The 19,400-nt window shown below is 41.2% G+C and overlaps 1 protein-coding gene across 1 annotated transcript in view; it reads left to right on the forward strand.

The window, feature by feature from the left end:
- Positions 1–19,400, forward strand: part of PSENEN (presenilin enhancer, gamma-secretase subunit) — a 117,928-nt gene that overhangs the window by 45,687 nt on the left and 52,841 nt on the right. Inside the window, exon 3 of the mRNA XM_044080427.1 lies at positions 11,928–12,032. Within this exon, the coding sequence (XP_043936362.1) occupies positions 11,928–12,032 (105 nt within the window). The remainder of the gene's footprint in view (positions 1–11,927; positions 12,033–19,400) is intronic.

Raw genomic sequence — 19,400 nt, forward strand, 5'->3', positions numbered from 1 at the left:
ATATATATATATATATATATATATATATATATATATATATAGATATATAGATATATATATATATATATATATATATATATATATATATATATATATATATATATATATATATAGATGCATAGATATATATGTATATATATATATATATATATATATATATAGATATATATATAGATATATATATAGATATATATATAGATATATATATAGATATATATATAGATATATATAGATATATATATAGATATATATAGATATATATATAGATATATATATAGATATATATATAGATATATATATAGATATATATAGATAGATAAGTAAGATGGTTCCCTGTCAAAGGAATGAAATTTCAGAAAATCGAATTAATGTTCTGTGAAGACCAGATGCCTGAAATTTTAAAATATTTAACCTTGTGAATAGAGATCGCTGTACAGTGTAGAGCAGGAACATTGCCATTCTCTTCACTGTAGTGCAATTTCAGAGTTGGTATATTTAAGTAGCAGGGGTTATGGATGCAGTGTAGGGGGGCTTTCCCCCCTGCAAAAACATGAAATAAATTTTCATGTTTTAGATTTTTTTTTTTTGTGTAAGGTTCAATATTTCAGAACTTCGGTCCTCTGGTCTTCAATGATCAGAGGTTCATTGTTCTGAAATTTCGATCCTTTGAAATAGACACACACAGAAACACACGTTTCAAATTATTAAAATTAAAAATTTGTCTTATTTTAAGAGTAAAAAGGAATCTGTGACCTGGATATTCCACTGTAGTCTGGCAGATTGCAGAGTTTGTGTAATATTTGGGAGAGGGTGGTGGTACTGGAGGGCTGTCATTTACCCCTTTTTCTAGAAAAATACACAAAGGGTGTGTGTGTGTGTGTGTGTGTGTGTGTGTGTGTGTGTGTGTGTGTGTGTGTGTGTGTCTATATGTACAGTGGAGTGTACACACCCCTGTTAAATGTTAAAATGCCAAGTTTTTGTGAGGGTCTATGACAATGGATCGAGTACATTAAATATTGAACGGCCAGAAAACTGAAAACGCTGGTGATGGAAACTCATTTTATGAGATCACGGTACAGTGAAAATCGGGATATTTGCCCTTTTCTCAATGTAGTGCGATCTGAGTTATTGTCTGTGTGTGCATATATACATATATATATATATATATATATATATATATATATATATATGGAGATATATATATATATATATATCTCCATATATATATATATATATATATATATATATATATATCCATATATATATATATATATATATATATATATATATATATACATATACATATATATATATATATATATATATATATATATATATATATATATATATACATACATATATATATATATAGATATATATGTATATCTATATATACATATATATATATATATATATATATATATACATATACATATATATATATATATATATATATATATATATATATATACATACATATACATATATATATATACATATATATATATATATATATATGTGTGTGTGTGTGTCTTTCGGCTTTTCCCAGTTAGGGGTCGCCACAGCGGAACTCCAGTCCGCTAATGATTGGCAGTAGAGTTTTACGTGCTGGCTTGCCGGGGCCTAACGCACAACCTTCAACGAAGGAATGCCCATTCACGCATGTCGTAACACAGTAGACGCTCTGAGAATTGAACGGGCAACGTCTGTGAGGCGACAACGCTACCGCAGCACCACCACCGCAGTACATATATATATATATTATATATATATTTATATATATATATATATATATATATATATATATATATATGTATATATGTATACATAGACATATGTACATAGACATATGTACATAGACATATATACATAGACATATATAAGCGGGGGTATGGAGGGTGCAGCCTCCGACAAAACAGGTTTCTATTACCTGCTTTTTTGATTTGTCTGGCCATGATGTAAAAAAATGAGACAACAATAAATCATTTCAAAACTTTTCCCTCCTTTATTGTGACCTATAACCTGTACATAGCAATTGAAAAACAAACTAATCTGTTAGGGGAAAAATCTAAAAAATAAAAATGTACAATATGCTGGTTGCATAAGCGTGCACACCCTTGAACAAATTCCCAAATATTTATACACACTTTTTTGCTCACTTTCTTTTACATCACATTCTTGTCCCAAACTGATGTTTTCCTGGTGTTGCAATTTCCCTGCTTTAAAGGTTGCTTTTGCACATTTGTCAAGACTAAATGATATTCTTATATCATCTGAAAAAGTTTTGAGAACTTGAAGTTGTGCTTTCAGTTCCTCGTCTGATGACCTATACAGTTTTAAATCATTGACAAAGAGAAGACGAGAGGTCTTTACACCGTGCTGTTTTCTCGGAGCCAAATTGTAGCCATGGCCTAAGCTGTTAGCTTAATGGATTAAGGACAAGGCAGAATAGCAGCATTGACAGTCACCCTGGAATATACCCCTTTGAAATTTTATCCCTGGGTTAATAATTTGTCCTTTATCATGGCTTAATTGCAAAGTGGTCTGCCACTGTTTCATGGTTACTGTAATGTAGTCTATCAGTGTAGGATGTATCTTACACATTTTTAAGCATTCTTTTATCCATGAATGTGGGATACTATCAAATTTTTTGTCATTCCATGCCATACTTGTATTCTTCCCCTTTTACAGTTCTCAACTATGATTTTATTTAACAACAAATTATTCTTTGTTCCATATGATTTTCTTTTATTTTCCTTTTGTTCTTCTGCCATAATTATTTTCTTTTAAATGATTATAAACTCTGTTGCATCAATTCCTGTGTGTAGTTTCTACGTCATCGGAAGGCAAGTTATTGGTCTGTAACTTTTAGGATAGCATGGAGGTTCACTCAAGTAGGAGCATTGTTTTTCCTGTTTTTAGCCAGTTGATGTCTGTTCAGGGTGCACATATAAATAGTTCTTACTTATGGCTTAATCTTTGCAGCGATGTTGATACTTTTTTAGCCAAAAGTTATGTACTGTATCAGGGGTTTTCCAGTTAGAGGCTCTTAACTTTATTTAAATCTTTTTGGCTGTTACTTCATTCCATTTCATATCTTGTACCTTTAAATTTTGTATTCTTTCTTTAACAACTTCATTCCATTTAGCATCTTTATGTTCCACAGGCTGCTCTTGGGTATTTCTCCAAAATGTATCTATTTCTTCATTTTTTAGCAGTCTTTTAATTCCTTTTACCTTGTTTCCCAATTCTCTATAAAACTTTTTGGGTCATCAATAAATTGCTTATTTTGTACTTTTCCTTTATGTTTATCTTCATATCTTTTAAGTTTTTCTGCCTGTGCTGAAATTTTTTAGTTTATTTGCGATTAGTGCATGATAGATCCTGGTTTGTTCTAGCACTGCGCATTGCTTTTATCATGTCTATCTTTCTTAGTATTTTTTTGTTGATCTGTTCCCTCTTCTGTAATCTTCAGTGACACTTCTTGTCTTAACTGCTTCATTGTTTTCTTTGCTTGATATTTACATGATGGTATTAATTTTCTCCCCTTTCTTTCCTTCACTACCCCGAGTTCTTGTGGTCAAATTTTATTAGTTATTAATTTAGCTGCAGAGTAATATATCCTGTTTACTTCTGTTCTATCACATTGATCTCTATGAACAGTCTAATTACTGTGTTAATTTTGGGTTTTCTGTATAGGTGGCATAATTATTAAAATTTGGATTCATATTCCTGATTACTTACCCACAGAGTGCAAACAAAGTTGCATTGTAAGTATTTTAAGGCATCTGTTCATATAATTTTCATTGTGTACCCCCAGGTCATTAGATCAGAGAGCATTTGTTGTGGCGTATTGTATATCTTGAGATGGTGGTGGTGAAATACTCACTGGTTCCTGTTATGTTATCATTGGTATATTGCTACATAGTACCATAAAACATTGCTGTAAATGGGAATTTTCTTAGTTGGGGGGATGATAGCAAATGAGAGGATTTATTTTTATAGGTGATTCTTACTGAGTGTAGTCCTTCTCAGTTTTCTCAGTGCATTTAAGTTGCATAGCAGAAAGCTGAAGGAGGAAACAATTTGCTTTTTTCCCTGATGTTGCAACATTGTGTAATGATACTGGTTAAAAATATAGAAAGGATAGTAACAGAGTTTGTAAGTCTGAATAATTTAAAACATGGTGGCTTAAATTTTTGCAAAGAAGAGCATCTCCGGAATACTTAAGTCCAAGTTCCAGGGAATACACACAGGAGGGGGTATTCAGAAATGGATCTGTATTAAATGGCCTGCCTTTAGAAAGTATTTTAGAAAACAGCAAAGACTGTTGATGAATTCTAGAGTGTACACTTGAAGCATCCTGTCTTGTAGAAAAAAGTTATCCCTATTTATAAACATTTGGTAAGACAGCACCTTGAGTGCTGTATGCAGTTTTGGATTTCTTATCAACAGAAGTAGATGTAGCAGAACCATTTTAGATTGCAACAAGCATTGTACATGTTTTACTTAAAAAGCCACCTCAAGATTGATATAAAAGCTTAAACATGTATAGCCTTGAAGAAATGAGGTGGAGAATTGGAATGGGGTACAGTAGAAACAAAAATTAGTAATCTGAAGCAATGTATTTTAAGTTAATAAAACAGAGTTGCACAGGAATAAAGAGATTGCAGTTTGAGTATGAGGTGGGTGGCTCACAAGTGGTTCTAGGGATTAACTACTTCATTGAAGGGTAGTGGTGATTGGAGCAGCCCTGCCGCAGAGGTAGAATGGTGGAAAATGTTGAATGAATAAAGGAATGAACTGGATAGGCATGCAAGAATCCTTTAGAAGGGATTGAAATGGGGTGCATTGTTAACATTTTTAAAACTTGAAGCACATCCATCAAGTAGGAGGCAGATTAGACAGGCCATGTGATGTTCTTCATCTCACATTGCTGCAGTCCTAACACTTGGGTAGTCCACTGTCCCAGTCGGCCCGAATACCAAAGTATAAGGCTGACGTCGGTCAAGGCGCATTTGACTGACATCAGGACGTCAGGGTACAAATGCGCATGACCGACGTCATATCCCCAGTCTTTTTTGCCGCATGGTCCGATGCAGAAGCAGTATTGCGAGTGCAGGTTGGCGTTCTGAAATTTTCTGAAGTCGGAGTTTCAGACCGAATCAAAGTTGGCTAAGTACTGCTAGAATATTTTGTTTTTCTTGCCTCAGTATTTAACCGGATGTCAGAAAAAGTGAATAACTGTATTTCTTGTGGGAAACAGATACCTCATAGAGATTACCATACATTGTGTATACCTTGCTTAGGGCCTGAGCACGACGTTGTTGGCTGTCGCCTTGTGCTAGATTTAACAAACGCACTATTAAGAGAAGATTAGATTGTGCCAGGTTAGTTTTTGGGAAGCGTTGTAATTACAACATGCCGCCAGATGCTCCGACGCCCGCCTAAAAGCGCAAAGACAAAGCAGCAAGTTTAGGTGGAAGAACCGCCTGTCCCGGACGCCGGTTCTTTAGAGGGCTCGTGGAGCCGGTGGTTCTACCAGAAGTTCCTCTGGATTCTCAGGGAGAGACTTTACTGTTACAAGATGTGTCCTCTCAGGAGGTAGGCCAGGCTGAAGGGGCTTCTCAGGTAGCTGTTCTCCCTCCCTTTCTAAGGTGGTTAGGCCCTCCCTTCTGTTTCCAAGGCTCCTTCTAGAGGCCGGCCAGGGTTAACTTCAGTGGGGGTCTCCCTAGTTCTTCAGGGTCTCTGCCTAAGAAACATATGCTTAAAATGGCAGAAGATTTGATTACTATGATTAGAGGTTCTTACCCCCTGATAAGAGGCCTAGGGTGGAACCTGAGCTTGAGAGTTTTGAGCAGTGTTCGAGGCTTCTGAGTCTTGGTTGAAGACTTGCAGGAGTATCCTCCTTATTCTGATTCTGATGTAGATGACTCTACACCTTCGGCTTCTCCTCCTGAGGATTTTTCTTTTCAGAGACTCTTCATTCCATGAGGGAGCATTTTAAATGGAAGGTCAAGATTTCTCTGATTCTAGGAAAAGGCTTAGGGAATTTTGTTTCTACCCCAGCATAGGCCTTTAGCTATACCTCCTGTTCTGGATGTGGTAGAGGATGTTTTGCAGAGGCTTCCTGAACCCTGATTCTTTGCCTCCTGCCCCAGTTAAACCGGACAGGTATTATAGGGTGCCTGAAGCTCATAAGTATCTTTTAAGAGTCCTAGGGCAGACCCAGAAACTGTTTCTCAGGGCCCTAAAGGTGTTAAGGCTTCTGTTGTTAAAAATCCTGTTCCTTCTGATAAAGAGGCAAGGGCTTTGGATAGATGGGGGAAAAAGGTGTATACTTCTTCCACTTTAGCCATGAGGGCTTTGAATTGCCAGTTTCACATGTTGAAATACCAAAATTATCTCCTTTCACAATTGAAGTCTAAGGTGGATGCTCTGGCGGAAGGTATTGAGTGTAAAGAGTTGCAGGATTTGGTTCATGTTTCTGAACAGGTGGGTAAGCATTCCTTGCAATGTGGTTTTGATGGTGTACGGGCCTCTCGAGGGTGGCAGCCACTGGTTCTGTTCTTCACAGGCACGCCTGGCTGAGGGATCAGAATTTAGCTGAACATGTAAAGACAAGGATTTTAGATGCTCCTTTACAATCTGATGTGTTATTTGGTGCCTGTGGAAGCAGTTTTAAAGAAAATGGAGGACAAGGCTAAGTCTATGCAGACTGTTAAAGATTTTTGCAGGTTCAGCCTCCAAAGTTTAGTAGAAATTGGCCTACTAAGGGGTGGACTTATCCTTCTTATGATTCTCAGTCTAGGGGTAGATCTAGACGTGGTAGGGGCAGAGCTCAAGGTTCTTTTAGGCCTAGAACAGGCAGTTCGCCTGCCCAGTCTTCTGGTGAGGGCAGGGGTCAGTCCTTTCGTAAGCAGACCCAATGACTTGCCTTTTCAGCTGCCAGAGCTTTCTCGTCTGGCAGCACCTTTGCCAGGAAGGCTGGCACTTTTCAAAGAAAATTGGAGTGTTATTACCCAAGACACATGGGTATTGGATATCGCTCACCACGGTTACAGGTTTTATTTCCATACCTTGCCTCCTTTCAAAGGCATGCCAGACATTCCTCCTATACAAAGAAAAGAGGCTCACAAGCAAATTTCTCTGTTGCTCCAGATAGGGGCCATTCAGCCGGTTCCTGTGCCAGAAAGGGGCCTAGGATTTTATTCTCGCCTGTTCCTAGTACCAAAAAGGGGAACACGTGGAGACCAATTTTGGATTTGTCTATCCTCAACACTTATTTGGACATTCCCAAGTTCAAAATGTTGACGTTACAACAGCTTTTACCTCTGCTGGGCAAAGATCACTGGATGGTAACTTTAGATCTCAAGGAGGCTTACCTTCATGTGCCTATCAGACTCAGTTGCAGGAAGTATCTGCGTTCCGAGCTGGAAATTCACATTATCAGCTCTCTGCATTGCCCTTTGGCTTATCTACTGCGCCCAGAGTATTCACAAAGTTCTGGCTCCAGTTGTAGCTTTTTCAGGCCAAAAGGAATACAAATCTATCCTTACTTGGACGACTGTCTGATTCTGGCTCAAGAAAAGGACGAGCTTCTTCAGCATCTGGAATATGTGATAGCAGTGCTAAGATGCCTGGGGTATTCTGTGAACGAAATAAAGTCCAGTCTAGTACCCTCTCAAGACATGTGCTTTCTGGGTGTGAGACTGAATACAGCAGCCCAGATGGCCTGTTTAACGCCGGACAAACAAAAGAGTCTATCCCTTTACTTCCATCAACTATCTCATCAGTCCGTGCTGACTGCAAGGACAGTCCTTCAAGCATTAGGGTTCATGGCATCTTGTATTCTGGTGCTTCCCAATGCCAAACTGCATATGAGGAAGCTGCAATGGTATCTAAAAATGTATGGACACAGCACTGCCAGGATTTGGACACTGTCATTCCAATAATACCTTGCATTCAAAAGGAATTTTTGTGGTGGGCTCAGGAATGTCACCTAAACAAGGGACTCTCTGTGACCCGCCAGAGGCGAGTCAGATTCTAACGACAGATGCCTCAGACATAGCTTGGGGAGCTCATCTGAATGGAAAGTGGATACAGGACAAGTGGCCTGCCAGACTACAGCATCTACATATCAACATGAAGGAGATGTTAGCAGTCCAGTTTGCATTAATGGCTTTCAAGGAGTTACTTCTTCCTGGGCAGGTGTTGATTCTAACAGACAACACAACTGTCATGTGGTACATCAACAAGCAAGGGGGAACACATTCTTATCCTCTATGCAGGCAAGCAATGATTTTGTGGGTGACTGCGCTCAGCATGCAGCTAAATCTACAGGCAAGGTTTCTGCCAGGAGCACAGAACTCCTTAGCAGATGTGTTAAGCAGGCAAATCATGGATCCCCACGAGTGGAAACTGGATCTTCATGTATTTCGACAATTGACAGTGTCCTGGGGAACTCCAGACATAGATCTGTTCGCTTCTCCACTAAACCACCAGCTGTCAAAGTTTTGCACGAAAAGGTTTCATCACACAGCTTGGAAAGTGGATGCTCTTTCGTTCAGTTGGGAAAATCTTCATGTGTATGCCTTTCCACCTCTGCCTCTCCTCCCAAAGGTACTCCTAAAGGTCAGACAAGACAAGCCAAGGATGATTTTGATAGCTCCAGATTGGCCTCGGCAACACTGGTACCCATTACTGAGGAATCTGGTAAGGAAGCCTCCATGGCCTTTACCTTTAATTCCACACCTTTTGTTTCAGAGGGACGGTCATCTTTTCAATGTCAAGCTTCACTCTCTTCATCTAACAGCCTGGCATATTCTGTTTTGAACCACAGCAGGTCTCAACTTCCTCAACAAGTTTTGAATGTGATTATGGAAGCCAGAAGACCTAGTACGCCAGAAGTGTATGCAGAAAATGGAAGAGATTTTTATTTTGGAGTGCAGCAAAGGATTTGGATGTTTCTGAGCCTAATTTGAGTGTGGCTCTTCAATATCTTACTGAGTTATTGGACAAAGGTTTGTCTTTCTCTTCCATTAAGATTCATGCTGCAGCAATTTCAGCTCACTATGATTGTGACCCACCATTGTTTTCTCATCCTTTGTTCAAGCAATTTCTTAGAGGGGCAAAGAATATAAGACCCCCAATGAGCTCCTACTCCTGCTTGGGACCTCAATTTTGTGTTGGAGAAACTTACTCTACAACCTTTTGAGCCTCGGCTACTGCTGAATTGAAATACTTGTCATGGAAGACTGCTTTTTGTTGGCCATTACTTCTGCAAGAAGGGTTTCTGAATTGCAGGCCCTTATGGCGGTTGAGCCTTTTTGATTTTTCATAAGGATAGGGTATCATTACGCACTAATCCTTCATTTATGCCTAGGGTGGTTTCTAGTGTGGCTTTAAACCAAACTATTCATTTGCCTACTTTTTATGCAGATCCCCAAAATAAGGGGGAAAAGATTTTGCACACTTTAGATGTACACAGGCAGTTGCGTTATTATTTAAGCAGGACTAGGGATTTTAGGCAGTCTCAGCAGTTGTTTGTTTCTTTTGCTTTGAGTTCCCAGGGCAAGCCTGTGTCAAAACAAACTATATCTAAGTGGATTGGGTTTTGCATTGCATTCTGTTATTCCCATCATGGCAAGGAGATTCCAGCTGGGATTAGGCCTCATTCCACGAGGGCTACTGCCACTTCAACAGCATTTCTAAGGGGTGGCAACTAGGATATTTTGAGGTAGCTACTTGGAGTTCAGTGCATACTTTCTCCAAGCATTACCACCTTCCTCTCTATTCTAAATCCAGGGCTGGTTTTGCCACTGCTGTGTTGCAGGGCATTTTGGCAGCTCCTGCTTCATTATAGTTTAGCCATCCTCCCTTACCTCTGCTTTGGGATTCTACCCAAGTGTTAGGACTGCAGCAATGTGAGATGAAGAACATAGTACAGTTTTGTACCTACCATAAATGTAGATGTTCAAGATCCACATTGCTGCAGTCCAATTTACCTCCCTCCTTCCCTCTGTGTTTAGAGGTGGTTGTGTGGGTGGGGTTCTATTTTGAAAATTTGTATATATTGTACATATATTAGGTACAGGAGTGTTTGGTGTTTTTGGTTTTGGCCTTATCTTTTAGGGTCTTCTGACATCTGGGGCAAGAAAAGACTGAGGATATGACGCCGGTCATGCGCATTTGTACCCTGACGCCCTGATGTCAGTCAAATGCGCTTGACCGACGCCAGCCTTATACTTTGGTATTCGGGCCGACTGGGACAGCGGACTACCCAAGTGTTAGGACTGCAGCAATGTGGATCTTCGAACATCTACATTTATGGTAGGTACAAAACTGTACTTTTTCTGTGGTGTGTTATGATAGGGACTTACAAGTGGCAGCTGGACAAAAGTTTTTCTCCATAGAATACCTTTCTGGCGAGCCATTTTGCTGTGTCCATTTTTGTGTATCGTATCTTATTCAAATCCTAATTATTTTACTTCAGATTGAAATTAGTTGTAAATAACTGTGTTAGCTTTCTTACCTTGCAAAGCATGCTTGACACATTAGAATGTGTTTTGTTGACTCACCCTAAAACCTGATTAAATAGCTACTGCCTTATCCCCCCAAGTCATTGGCTGTGCGGATGACACACAGTTGGCTTATGTGTTCTACCTATGGTACAGCAATTCTTGGCTTGGGTAGAGCACAGCCAGCCCATTCATTCCCTAGGAGATTAGAATCTACTGTTAGGAGGTACTAGCATGCAGGGGTGCTGTAACCCTTTTCCATGAGAACTAGAATGCTGCTGAACACTACTGCCTGGGAGTAGCTACTTTGTATTTCCACATAGGACCTGATCTCCTGGCTTCCCTGTAGCATAGCATTCCTGGCCAATATTTACTGCTTGCATTTGCTCTACATTCCTGTAGAGGGCAGTGGCACCTTTCGCTCTCATGGTCCTTTCAGCTCTAGTCCTGCTAAGTGAACCTAGGTCATCTGAATAATTAGGGCATTAAATTTAGTTTCCTAAGGACTGTGGCTAAACCTGCTGTCCTACTTCTTATTGCTCAGAATTATTAATTGTTTGAATGCATTTTCTATTTACTTGTAATGTCTCTCAGTAATGCCCTAAAAATATTCTGTTTATAGGTTCATAGGTGTGTACTAGGCTAATGGCCCTGGTGCCTTTACAAGCCTAGCCCATAGGATTGCCCTGACATCGTGCCACTCGACATCAGTTCCCAGTGCCTCTGTCAAGTAGAACTACTGGAGTCATCCCCGGGGTGAGTTTCCTATTTCCCATCCACTCCTCAAGAATTCTCTTGAAGAGGGCCAGTGAGGTGCTCTGTTTGACATGTATTGAAGTCTGTTCCATAGCATAGGCAGTCTCTGGGTTATGAACCTGTGCCTCCAGCATGTTCTGTTGATTATGGTAATGGGTTTGTGGTCTCTGGAGCATGTGGTGCGGAGGGATTGGGATTTCTTTAGATTGTGCTTAGTTGTAAAATGTTGAAGTATTTATGTCGGAACCAGATGCTTGTTATCTTACAGTAACATCCATATCAATATCTGTTTGTATGTATCAACATGGCCGCTAAATTGCACTTTAAGGGTTCAGTCGTAATTGTTTGGATTTTTCCTGTAAAACTGTCAGTGTTTAAAACTCTGTAAAAGCCTCAGTATGAAGACCTGATTTTCTTTCTTGGATTCTGGTACTGATTTCGGTACAAGAATGTAGTGTAACTTTGTAAGTAATCGTAAAACATTGCAAGGTAGTCTACACCATACCACTGAGCCTTGTAAATATCTGGGCAATTGTGTTGCCTCTAGCATCTGTCGTAAGAACTGAATGGGTGAAGGCTCTACATGAAAAAAACAAGTGCAGAGTTTCTTGCATTTCCTTATGCTGATTTTTGTGTGTTTTTTTTCCTCAGGTGGCTTTGCCCTCTTGCCTTTTCTTTGGCTAGTGAACATATTGTGGTTCTTCAGAGAGGCTTTCCTGAAGCCTGCTTACACAGAACAGCCTCTGATAAAATCTTGTAAGTATAGCTTATTGCTTATTTATGGAAGTTCATCTTAATAGGTTATTAGCTGCTTTGTTTTTCTATTTCTTGTGTTTCTTGGATTGTGTAGGACTAGTGAAATGCTCCCAGTGAAGGCGATCAATCAGCACTTGCCAGCAACAGGCAGTGTAACTTTAAGCATCCATTACACTATGCAGAAAGGACGTTCAGATGTTTCATACTGCCATTTTTCATGTGTGGTCTTTGTGGACAACCAGATAAAACGGCTAAAATTCACAAGTTTTAAATCCGTTTTATAGATATTTTTGTAGCTTTTTATTGCTTTGAAGTGGAAAGAAGTCTGATGCTGCAAATCTGTGTAAAGCTACCTGTGTGCATATTGTGATAAAGTATGGCATGTTGCACTAAGCTTTGTTGCATTATATCAACTTTTATATACAGTACTAATCCTTCTGTTATCACTGTCAGTGTTCGTTATATTATTTCTTGCATCTCAGAATGTTTTGATCCTGGCTCTTCTAGTGTCATGGTTCTTCATATGGTGACCTTTATTCCTGCTACAGTGCATGGTGTATGCCTATGTGATATTATCTGGGCAACATAATTTCAAACGTTTGTTTCTGAATTCAAATACAGTGCCAGTGCTGTGCATCACCTATTTTCTGAGTGCAAGTTGGAAATATTTTTACATAATAAATTTCAGGCTTATTCCAAAATGGCTAAAAAGAAAACACATTAAGAGGAGGCTGGAATTTACTGGAGAAAACTGGCAAAGGAACCAAGGTATTGGAGCAAATAATGAGGGGAAAAGGTAATAGAATCGGAAGAGGCCAAGAATTTATTAGGACTGTAGGCTAAAGATTGCCTTCCCTGTCAAGTGTTGATTTGAGTATAGACAAAGAGAAAGGAGTAGGGAGGTCCTAAGTGATAGACTAGCACTGGTAGAGTTTTTAGTAGAACGTAGAACAGAAGCTGCTGTTAAAAATATAATTAGTAGGACATAGGAATTAATTGGAGGATGTTAGAAATGATTGGGAAAAGAGACTGGATAAGTAATTCACAAAGAAACAGTGAGAGTATATATATATATATATATATATATATATATATATATATATATATATATATATGGAATAAAGTTTAGAAGAGATAGGACCTTTGCTTGGAAGTGTTTGAATAGATATTTTTTTCTACCCCAAGCAGACACCAATGAATGCTGGAGGTGTGATGGGGAAGAAAGAGGGCATTGAGAACATGTGTTTTGGGAGTGTAATGAGTTGGTAGTCTTTAAAAATTCCCTCCAGACTTACTCTGTCAGAAGTATTTGGTGAGCAAATTGGTGTAACTAAAGAAATGTTTTTTTGAGCTGTGCTACAGAATTGGAATTGCTTAGACATAATAAGGCCTTGCTTAATTTAATCCTGGTTGCTGACAAAAACTACTAGAACATGTAAATCAAAGTCTAAACCACTTATACTAGAAGTAGTGAATATTGTAACAGAGATAAAAACTGGAAGTGGGATCTTTAGAAAAGGGTAATAGCAAATTGCATAGAAAAATGGGAGTTGTAGAAACAATGTATACAGAGTAATGTTTTGGAGGAGGAATGAGGTTTAACTGAAGGCAGAAAATGATTTAGCTATGTAATGTTTGACTGACTGTGTAGGATATTATATGTGAAGTATAATGTTTGCAACTGAAAATGTCAATGTGGTTTGGTTTCATTTATTTAAATGTATGATTGTCATAAATGATCATTCAGTAAAAAGATTCTTTACTTATGCCTTCCATTTGTACCTTATCAGGTTTCCTCCTAGTTCTTGCTAAAATGTGAAGTTGTCTATCACTTGTTTTGCTGCTTTGCTCTTGTGTATGATTGAACCCCACCCCCACCATGTGAGGCTTCACACCCCCCTTACTTGTATATACCAACTACATAGTCTCACAGCGATGGAGAAGAGCGAGTGATTCCTACCAACAGCACAAACTGCAAGACAGCTATGAACAAGTAAGTACAGCTGTATTTGTTTTTGATATACTGCAGTAAAGGGCATGCAATTAAAAGATCATCAGTAAAGCTCTACCTGCTGGAGTTTAAGAAAAACCCTCAATAATAAGACACTTTAAAGATTGCTGCTAGGTTCCTTCACATCTTGATGTTTCACTGTTGGTCATCACCTGTGGGTTATCCCTGCTGTGGTTGGCCCAAATACCAAAGTCAGTGTTTTTTCGCAACGGCTGTAGTCTGACGTCAGGTCATCAGTGCTATAAAGCAAGGCAGCCAACGTCATTATATCAGTATTTCTTGCCGTGGAGCCTGTAGCAGAAGCAGTTTGCATGAGTGCCGGTCGGTCGCTACCAGAAGTTAAATTTCAGCTGAAAATGTCTAAAGCCAAGTAACCCCATCGGGGATCCTTTTTTCTTGCATTAACCGATGTCCGAAAAATTTAACAGTTTTCTCTCCTGTGGAAAGCAGATCCCACACAGAGACTTCCATTCTTACTGTGTCACTTTAAGCCCAGACCACGACGTCCCCTATTACCGGTCCTGTGCCCTCTTTAATGAGAGAACCATTCACAGTAGAGCTCTTTTTGTAGACTGTTATTTTTGTGTTCCGTCTTCGCATTCCGATATGACGTCTGTTAGCCAGCAATCTGTGGACATTCAGAAAAAGCTTGGAGATAGAGATAGACCACACAAGGCTAAGACTTCTGACGGTGCTACCACTAAACAGGCCGGCACTTCTCCAGAATTCAGTGAGGTGCTTTTGCAGCCCCTGATGCCCAATTTGATTATCTATGCAGGTCTCTACAGAGACCCTTTTGGAGTCAGGTATGCCTCAGAAGTCTTCATTTCCTGAGCCTTTGGTTGTATCTGCCCCTGTTGGGTCTGGAGCTGTGACGCAGGCACCGGCTTCCGAGGAGGCCTTATGCACTACCGAATCTAGACAAAAAAAAGACTTCCTCGCATCCGACTACCCTTTCTCTCAGACCTAGAGGCCAGGCCACTCCTAGGAAATCTGCTTCTAGCCACCATCTTGCTACTGCTCCACCACCCCAAGCACAAATGCTTAAAATGGCGGAGGATGTAGTCTCCCTTATCCGGGGTAGTTGGGCCACTACCTCTGAAAGGAAAAGGCACTCTTCCCCAGAAGTTATGACAGAACAGGATTCTGAGGAATCTGACTGTTCAGTTATTAAAAAGGAACAGCATCCCTTAACTGCTTATGTGGATTCAGATGCAGAGGAATCCATCCCTTCTGCCTCCCCTCCAGAGGACCTTTCCTTTGGGGAAACCCTTCACTCCCTCAGGGAACATTTCCAATGGGAATCTCAGGACTTCCCACAGTCTAAGAAAAGACTTGGAGAGTTTCTGGACCTGCCCCAGCACAGACCCCTGGCCATCCCCCTATTTTAGAACTGGTGGATTATGTTTTCCATGAGTCCATCTTAGCCCCTGACACCCACCCTCCTGCAGCCAGTAAACCTGATAGGTACTACAGAGTTCTGGATTCTCACAAATTCCTGTACAGAAATCCTGCTGCTGACCCAGAGGTCATTGCACAGGGACCTAAAGGAGCTAAGACTAGTTCTGCCAAGAATTCTCTTCCTTCTGACAAGGACTCCATAGCTCTGGACAGATGGGATACAAAAGTGTGCAGCTATCAGAGCACTCAGTTGTCAGTTCCATGTGTTAAAATATCAACATCACACTTTGGAATAATTAAAATGGAAGATTTCTACCTTTCCTGACTGTGCAAATTCAAGAGAGTTAACCGATTTACTGCACTCTGCTTGTCAAGTGGCCAAACACTCATTACAATGTAGATATGACACCCTAGAAGCCTCTAGCAAGGGAGCAGTGACAGGATCTTTTATTAGAAGACCTGCATGGCTGAAGGAACACCCTCCCCTGATCATGTCAAGTCTAAACTTATTGATGCACCCCTAGATAAGGAGTGCTTATTTGGGGAAAAAGCAGAAGGGGGTGCTTAAAAAGTTGGAAGACTAAGCAAAATCTATTAAAACAGTAAAAGATTTCTTTCAAGTTCAAACTCCCAGATTCAGCAGGAACTTTCCCTCTAAGCACTGGGCCTTCCCTGCACCTAGCAGGCAGGGCCAAAGTAAGCCCCGCAGGGACAGACCATCCAGGCCCAGCAGAGAAGCAAACAGTGGACCACTTCCGTTTCTAAGGCAGGGACGTCTAAGCCAAACTTCTATGGCAAACACTCACAATGACTCCCCCTCCCATCTCTCATCAGAAACTAGGGGGAATGCTCTCCCTCTTCAAAGACAATTGGATTTCTGTAACACTTTCTGTAACAAAGTACCAATGGGTCTTAAAGATCATTTCTCAGGGATACAAATTCTCTTTCAGCGATCTCCCAATTCCAAGAGGGTACCTAGACTTGCCTCCAAATCAGTGGACAGATGCATTGCAACAGGTCCATACTCATATCCCAGGGGGCAGTAAAACCTGTCCCCTCAGATCAAACAGGGAAAGGCTTTTATTCCAGGCCATTCCTAGTTCCCAGAAAAGAGAGCACTTGGCACCCCATCCTGGATCTATCCATTCTGAACACCTCCCTTGTGGTCCCCAGATTCAGAATGCTAACTTTGCAGCAGCTACTGCATATGCTAACAAAAAATGCCTGGCTAGTGACCATAGACCTAAAGGATGTCTACCTCCATATCCCCATCAGGGAATTGCGCAGAAAATTCCTGCACTTCAGAGCAGGCTCACAACACTTTCATTTCTCTGTGCTGCCCTTTGGCTTATCTACTGCTCCCAGAGTATTCACCAAATGCTTGGCCCTGGCCATAGCATTCTGCTGACAGAGAAGTATGCAGATTTACCCTTACCTGGACGACTTCCTCATTCAGGCAGAGTGCAAAGAAAAGCTGCTTTCAGGACCTTCTCTTTGTCACATCACTCCTAACTTCCCTAGGGTTCACCAGCAATGACAAGAAATCAAAACAAAATGCCACCAGGAGGATCATTTTTCTTGGGAGCTGTGCTAGACACAGCATCCCAAATGGCCTTCCTATCCCCAGAAAAGCCGAGCTTCCTGCCTCTCTACTTTACTCAGCTGGCTTCCAGAAGTCACCTCACTCGGAGGAAATTCCTGCAAGCCCTGGGATACATGGCATCTTGCATCCTTCTCATTCCCCTGGCCAGGCTTCACATGAGAACTTCAGTGGTATTTAAAGAACCTTTGGTGCCAGCACTCTGTCTCTAGAGGCCTCTCTCCCTCTGATCCCATATATAAGGCTCGAGTTTCTCTAGTGGGCAGTGACCTGTGCCAGGAACAGGAATCTTCCCATCATCCTCCTCCCTTCCATCCAGACCATCACCACCGACACCTCAGATAGTTTTGGGCCACTCACCTAGCAGGCAGGTGCATCCAAGGTCTTTGGGATGCTCAGCAACTTCACTTGCACATCACTCAAAAAGAAATGATGGCAGTACAAAAGGCTCTGACATCCTTCAAACCCCATCTGAGGCCAGGGGTTCTCCTTATAAAAACAGACAATACCACAGTAATGTGGTACATCAACAAACAGGGGGGGGGGACCCAGTCATACCCCCTGGGCAGGTTAGCCATGAGCCTCTGGCTTACAGCCACCTCCATGGGTCTACAACTAATTGCCCAATACCTACCAGGGGTCAACAGCACTCTGGCAGACCACCTAAGCAGAAACTTACTGGACCTCCACGAATGGCCGCTCCACAGGGAAATCTTTCTGCAAATCACTCAGGAGTGGGGTACTCTGGATGTGGATCTCTTGGTCTCGCACCTCAACCACCAGCTGCAAAAGTTCTGTACCAGGGAGTATCACCGCCTAGCATGGAAGGTCGATGCCTTGATCTTTCCCTGGAACTCGTCTTTGTGTACACCTTCCCTCCCCTGCCCCTTATTCCCAAGGTACTGATCAAAATAAGGGAGGAGAGACAGAAGACCATCCTCATTGCTCCAAATTAGCCCAGACAGCATTGGTACCCCTTACTGCGCAGCCTGACCTTAGAGCCCCCCCCAAGCAGCTTTCCCTGATCTTGGACATCTTGACCCAGGTGAAGGGGGAAGGCACTGCACCCAGACTTAGACTAATCTTTCAGCATGGCTTATACCTTAAAAGCTAGCAAGGAGTCCCTGTTAAGCAAAGAGGTCCTAGACATCATCACAAATGCCAGAAGGCCCAGCACCACAAAATCATACACAGAGAAATGGAAAAGATTCTGCACCTGGAACCAGTCCAACATGGCCAGTACCTCTCAGCATTCCGTCCATCTTATCTTGGATTACCTAGCCGAGTTGTTCTGTAGTGGCCTCTCTTCCTCCTCTTTTAAAATCCATGCCTTTGCCATTTCTGCCCATTACGATTTAGACCCACTCCTCTTCTCTCATACTTTGATTAAGCAATTCCTCAGAGCGGCTTCTAACATCAGACCTCCCAGAAGACCTACCACGCCACCCTGGGACCTGAATTATGTTCTAGAAAAACTAACCTTCCCTCCTTTCGAAACTGCTGCTTCTGTAGAATTAAAATACCTCTCCTGGAAGACTGCCTTCCTACTAGCTGTCACCTCAGCTAGAAAGGGTATCAGAACTTCAGGCTCTCATGGCTGTTTAGTCCATTTTCCATGCAGACAGGTCTCCCTGAGTACTAACCCCTCCTTTATGCCCAAGGTGGTATCTGATGTGACCCTCAACCAGGCCATACACCTACCCATCTTCTTTCCTAACCCTCAAAACAAGAGGGAGAGAATTCTACACTCACTAGAAGTGCACACACAACTCTGATACTGTCTGGACCGTACTAAACCATTCAGAAAAACAGATCAACTACTTGTCAGCTTTGCCCCTGGGGCAGAGGGGAAGCCCATTTCCAAATGGATGTCACACTGTATCCATTTCTGCTACAAACTACTTGAGAACCCCCCCCCCAGGTCTTGCCATACCCATTCTACTAGGGCAGCCTCCCCTTCCACAGCCTTCCTCAGAGGAGTCCCCACCAGGGACATCTTGGAAGCTGCCACCTGGACTTCTGTCCATACATTTACAAAGCATTACCATCTACCTTTTTTCTAAGTCCAGGGCAGGGTTTGACTCTGCAGTTCTGGAGGGTCTGCTGACCAATGCCTAGAAGTCTAACCTATCCTCCACCCCTCTCCTCAGCTTTGGGAATCCTCCCACAGGTGACGACTGCAAAAGTGAAACACAAAGAACCTAGTATAGTTGTTTACACTTACCAGAAATGTAGATGTTCGAATGTATTCCCTGTTGCAATCCTGGTCCCCCCCCTCCATCTTCCGTATAGCATCTTCACCTAGGGGGACATAAGCTTCCCACAGTGGCTTTTTGCCACTAGGAACACTTTTTGT

This window comes from Protopterus annectens, chromosome 8.part0 (assembly GCF_019279795.1).
Source record: "Protopterus annectens isolate FY-2018-M chromosome 8.part0, PAN1.0, whole genome shotgun sequence".
In the NCBI taxonomy this organism is placed as follows: domain Eukaryota; kingdom Metazoa; phylum Chordata; order Ceratodontiformes; family Protopteridae; genus Protopterus; species Protopterus annectens.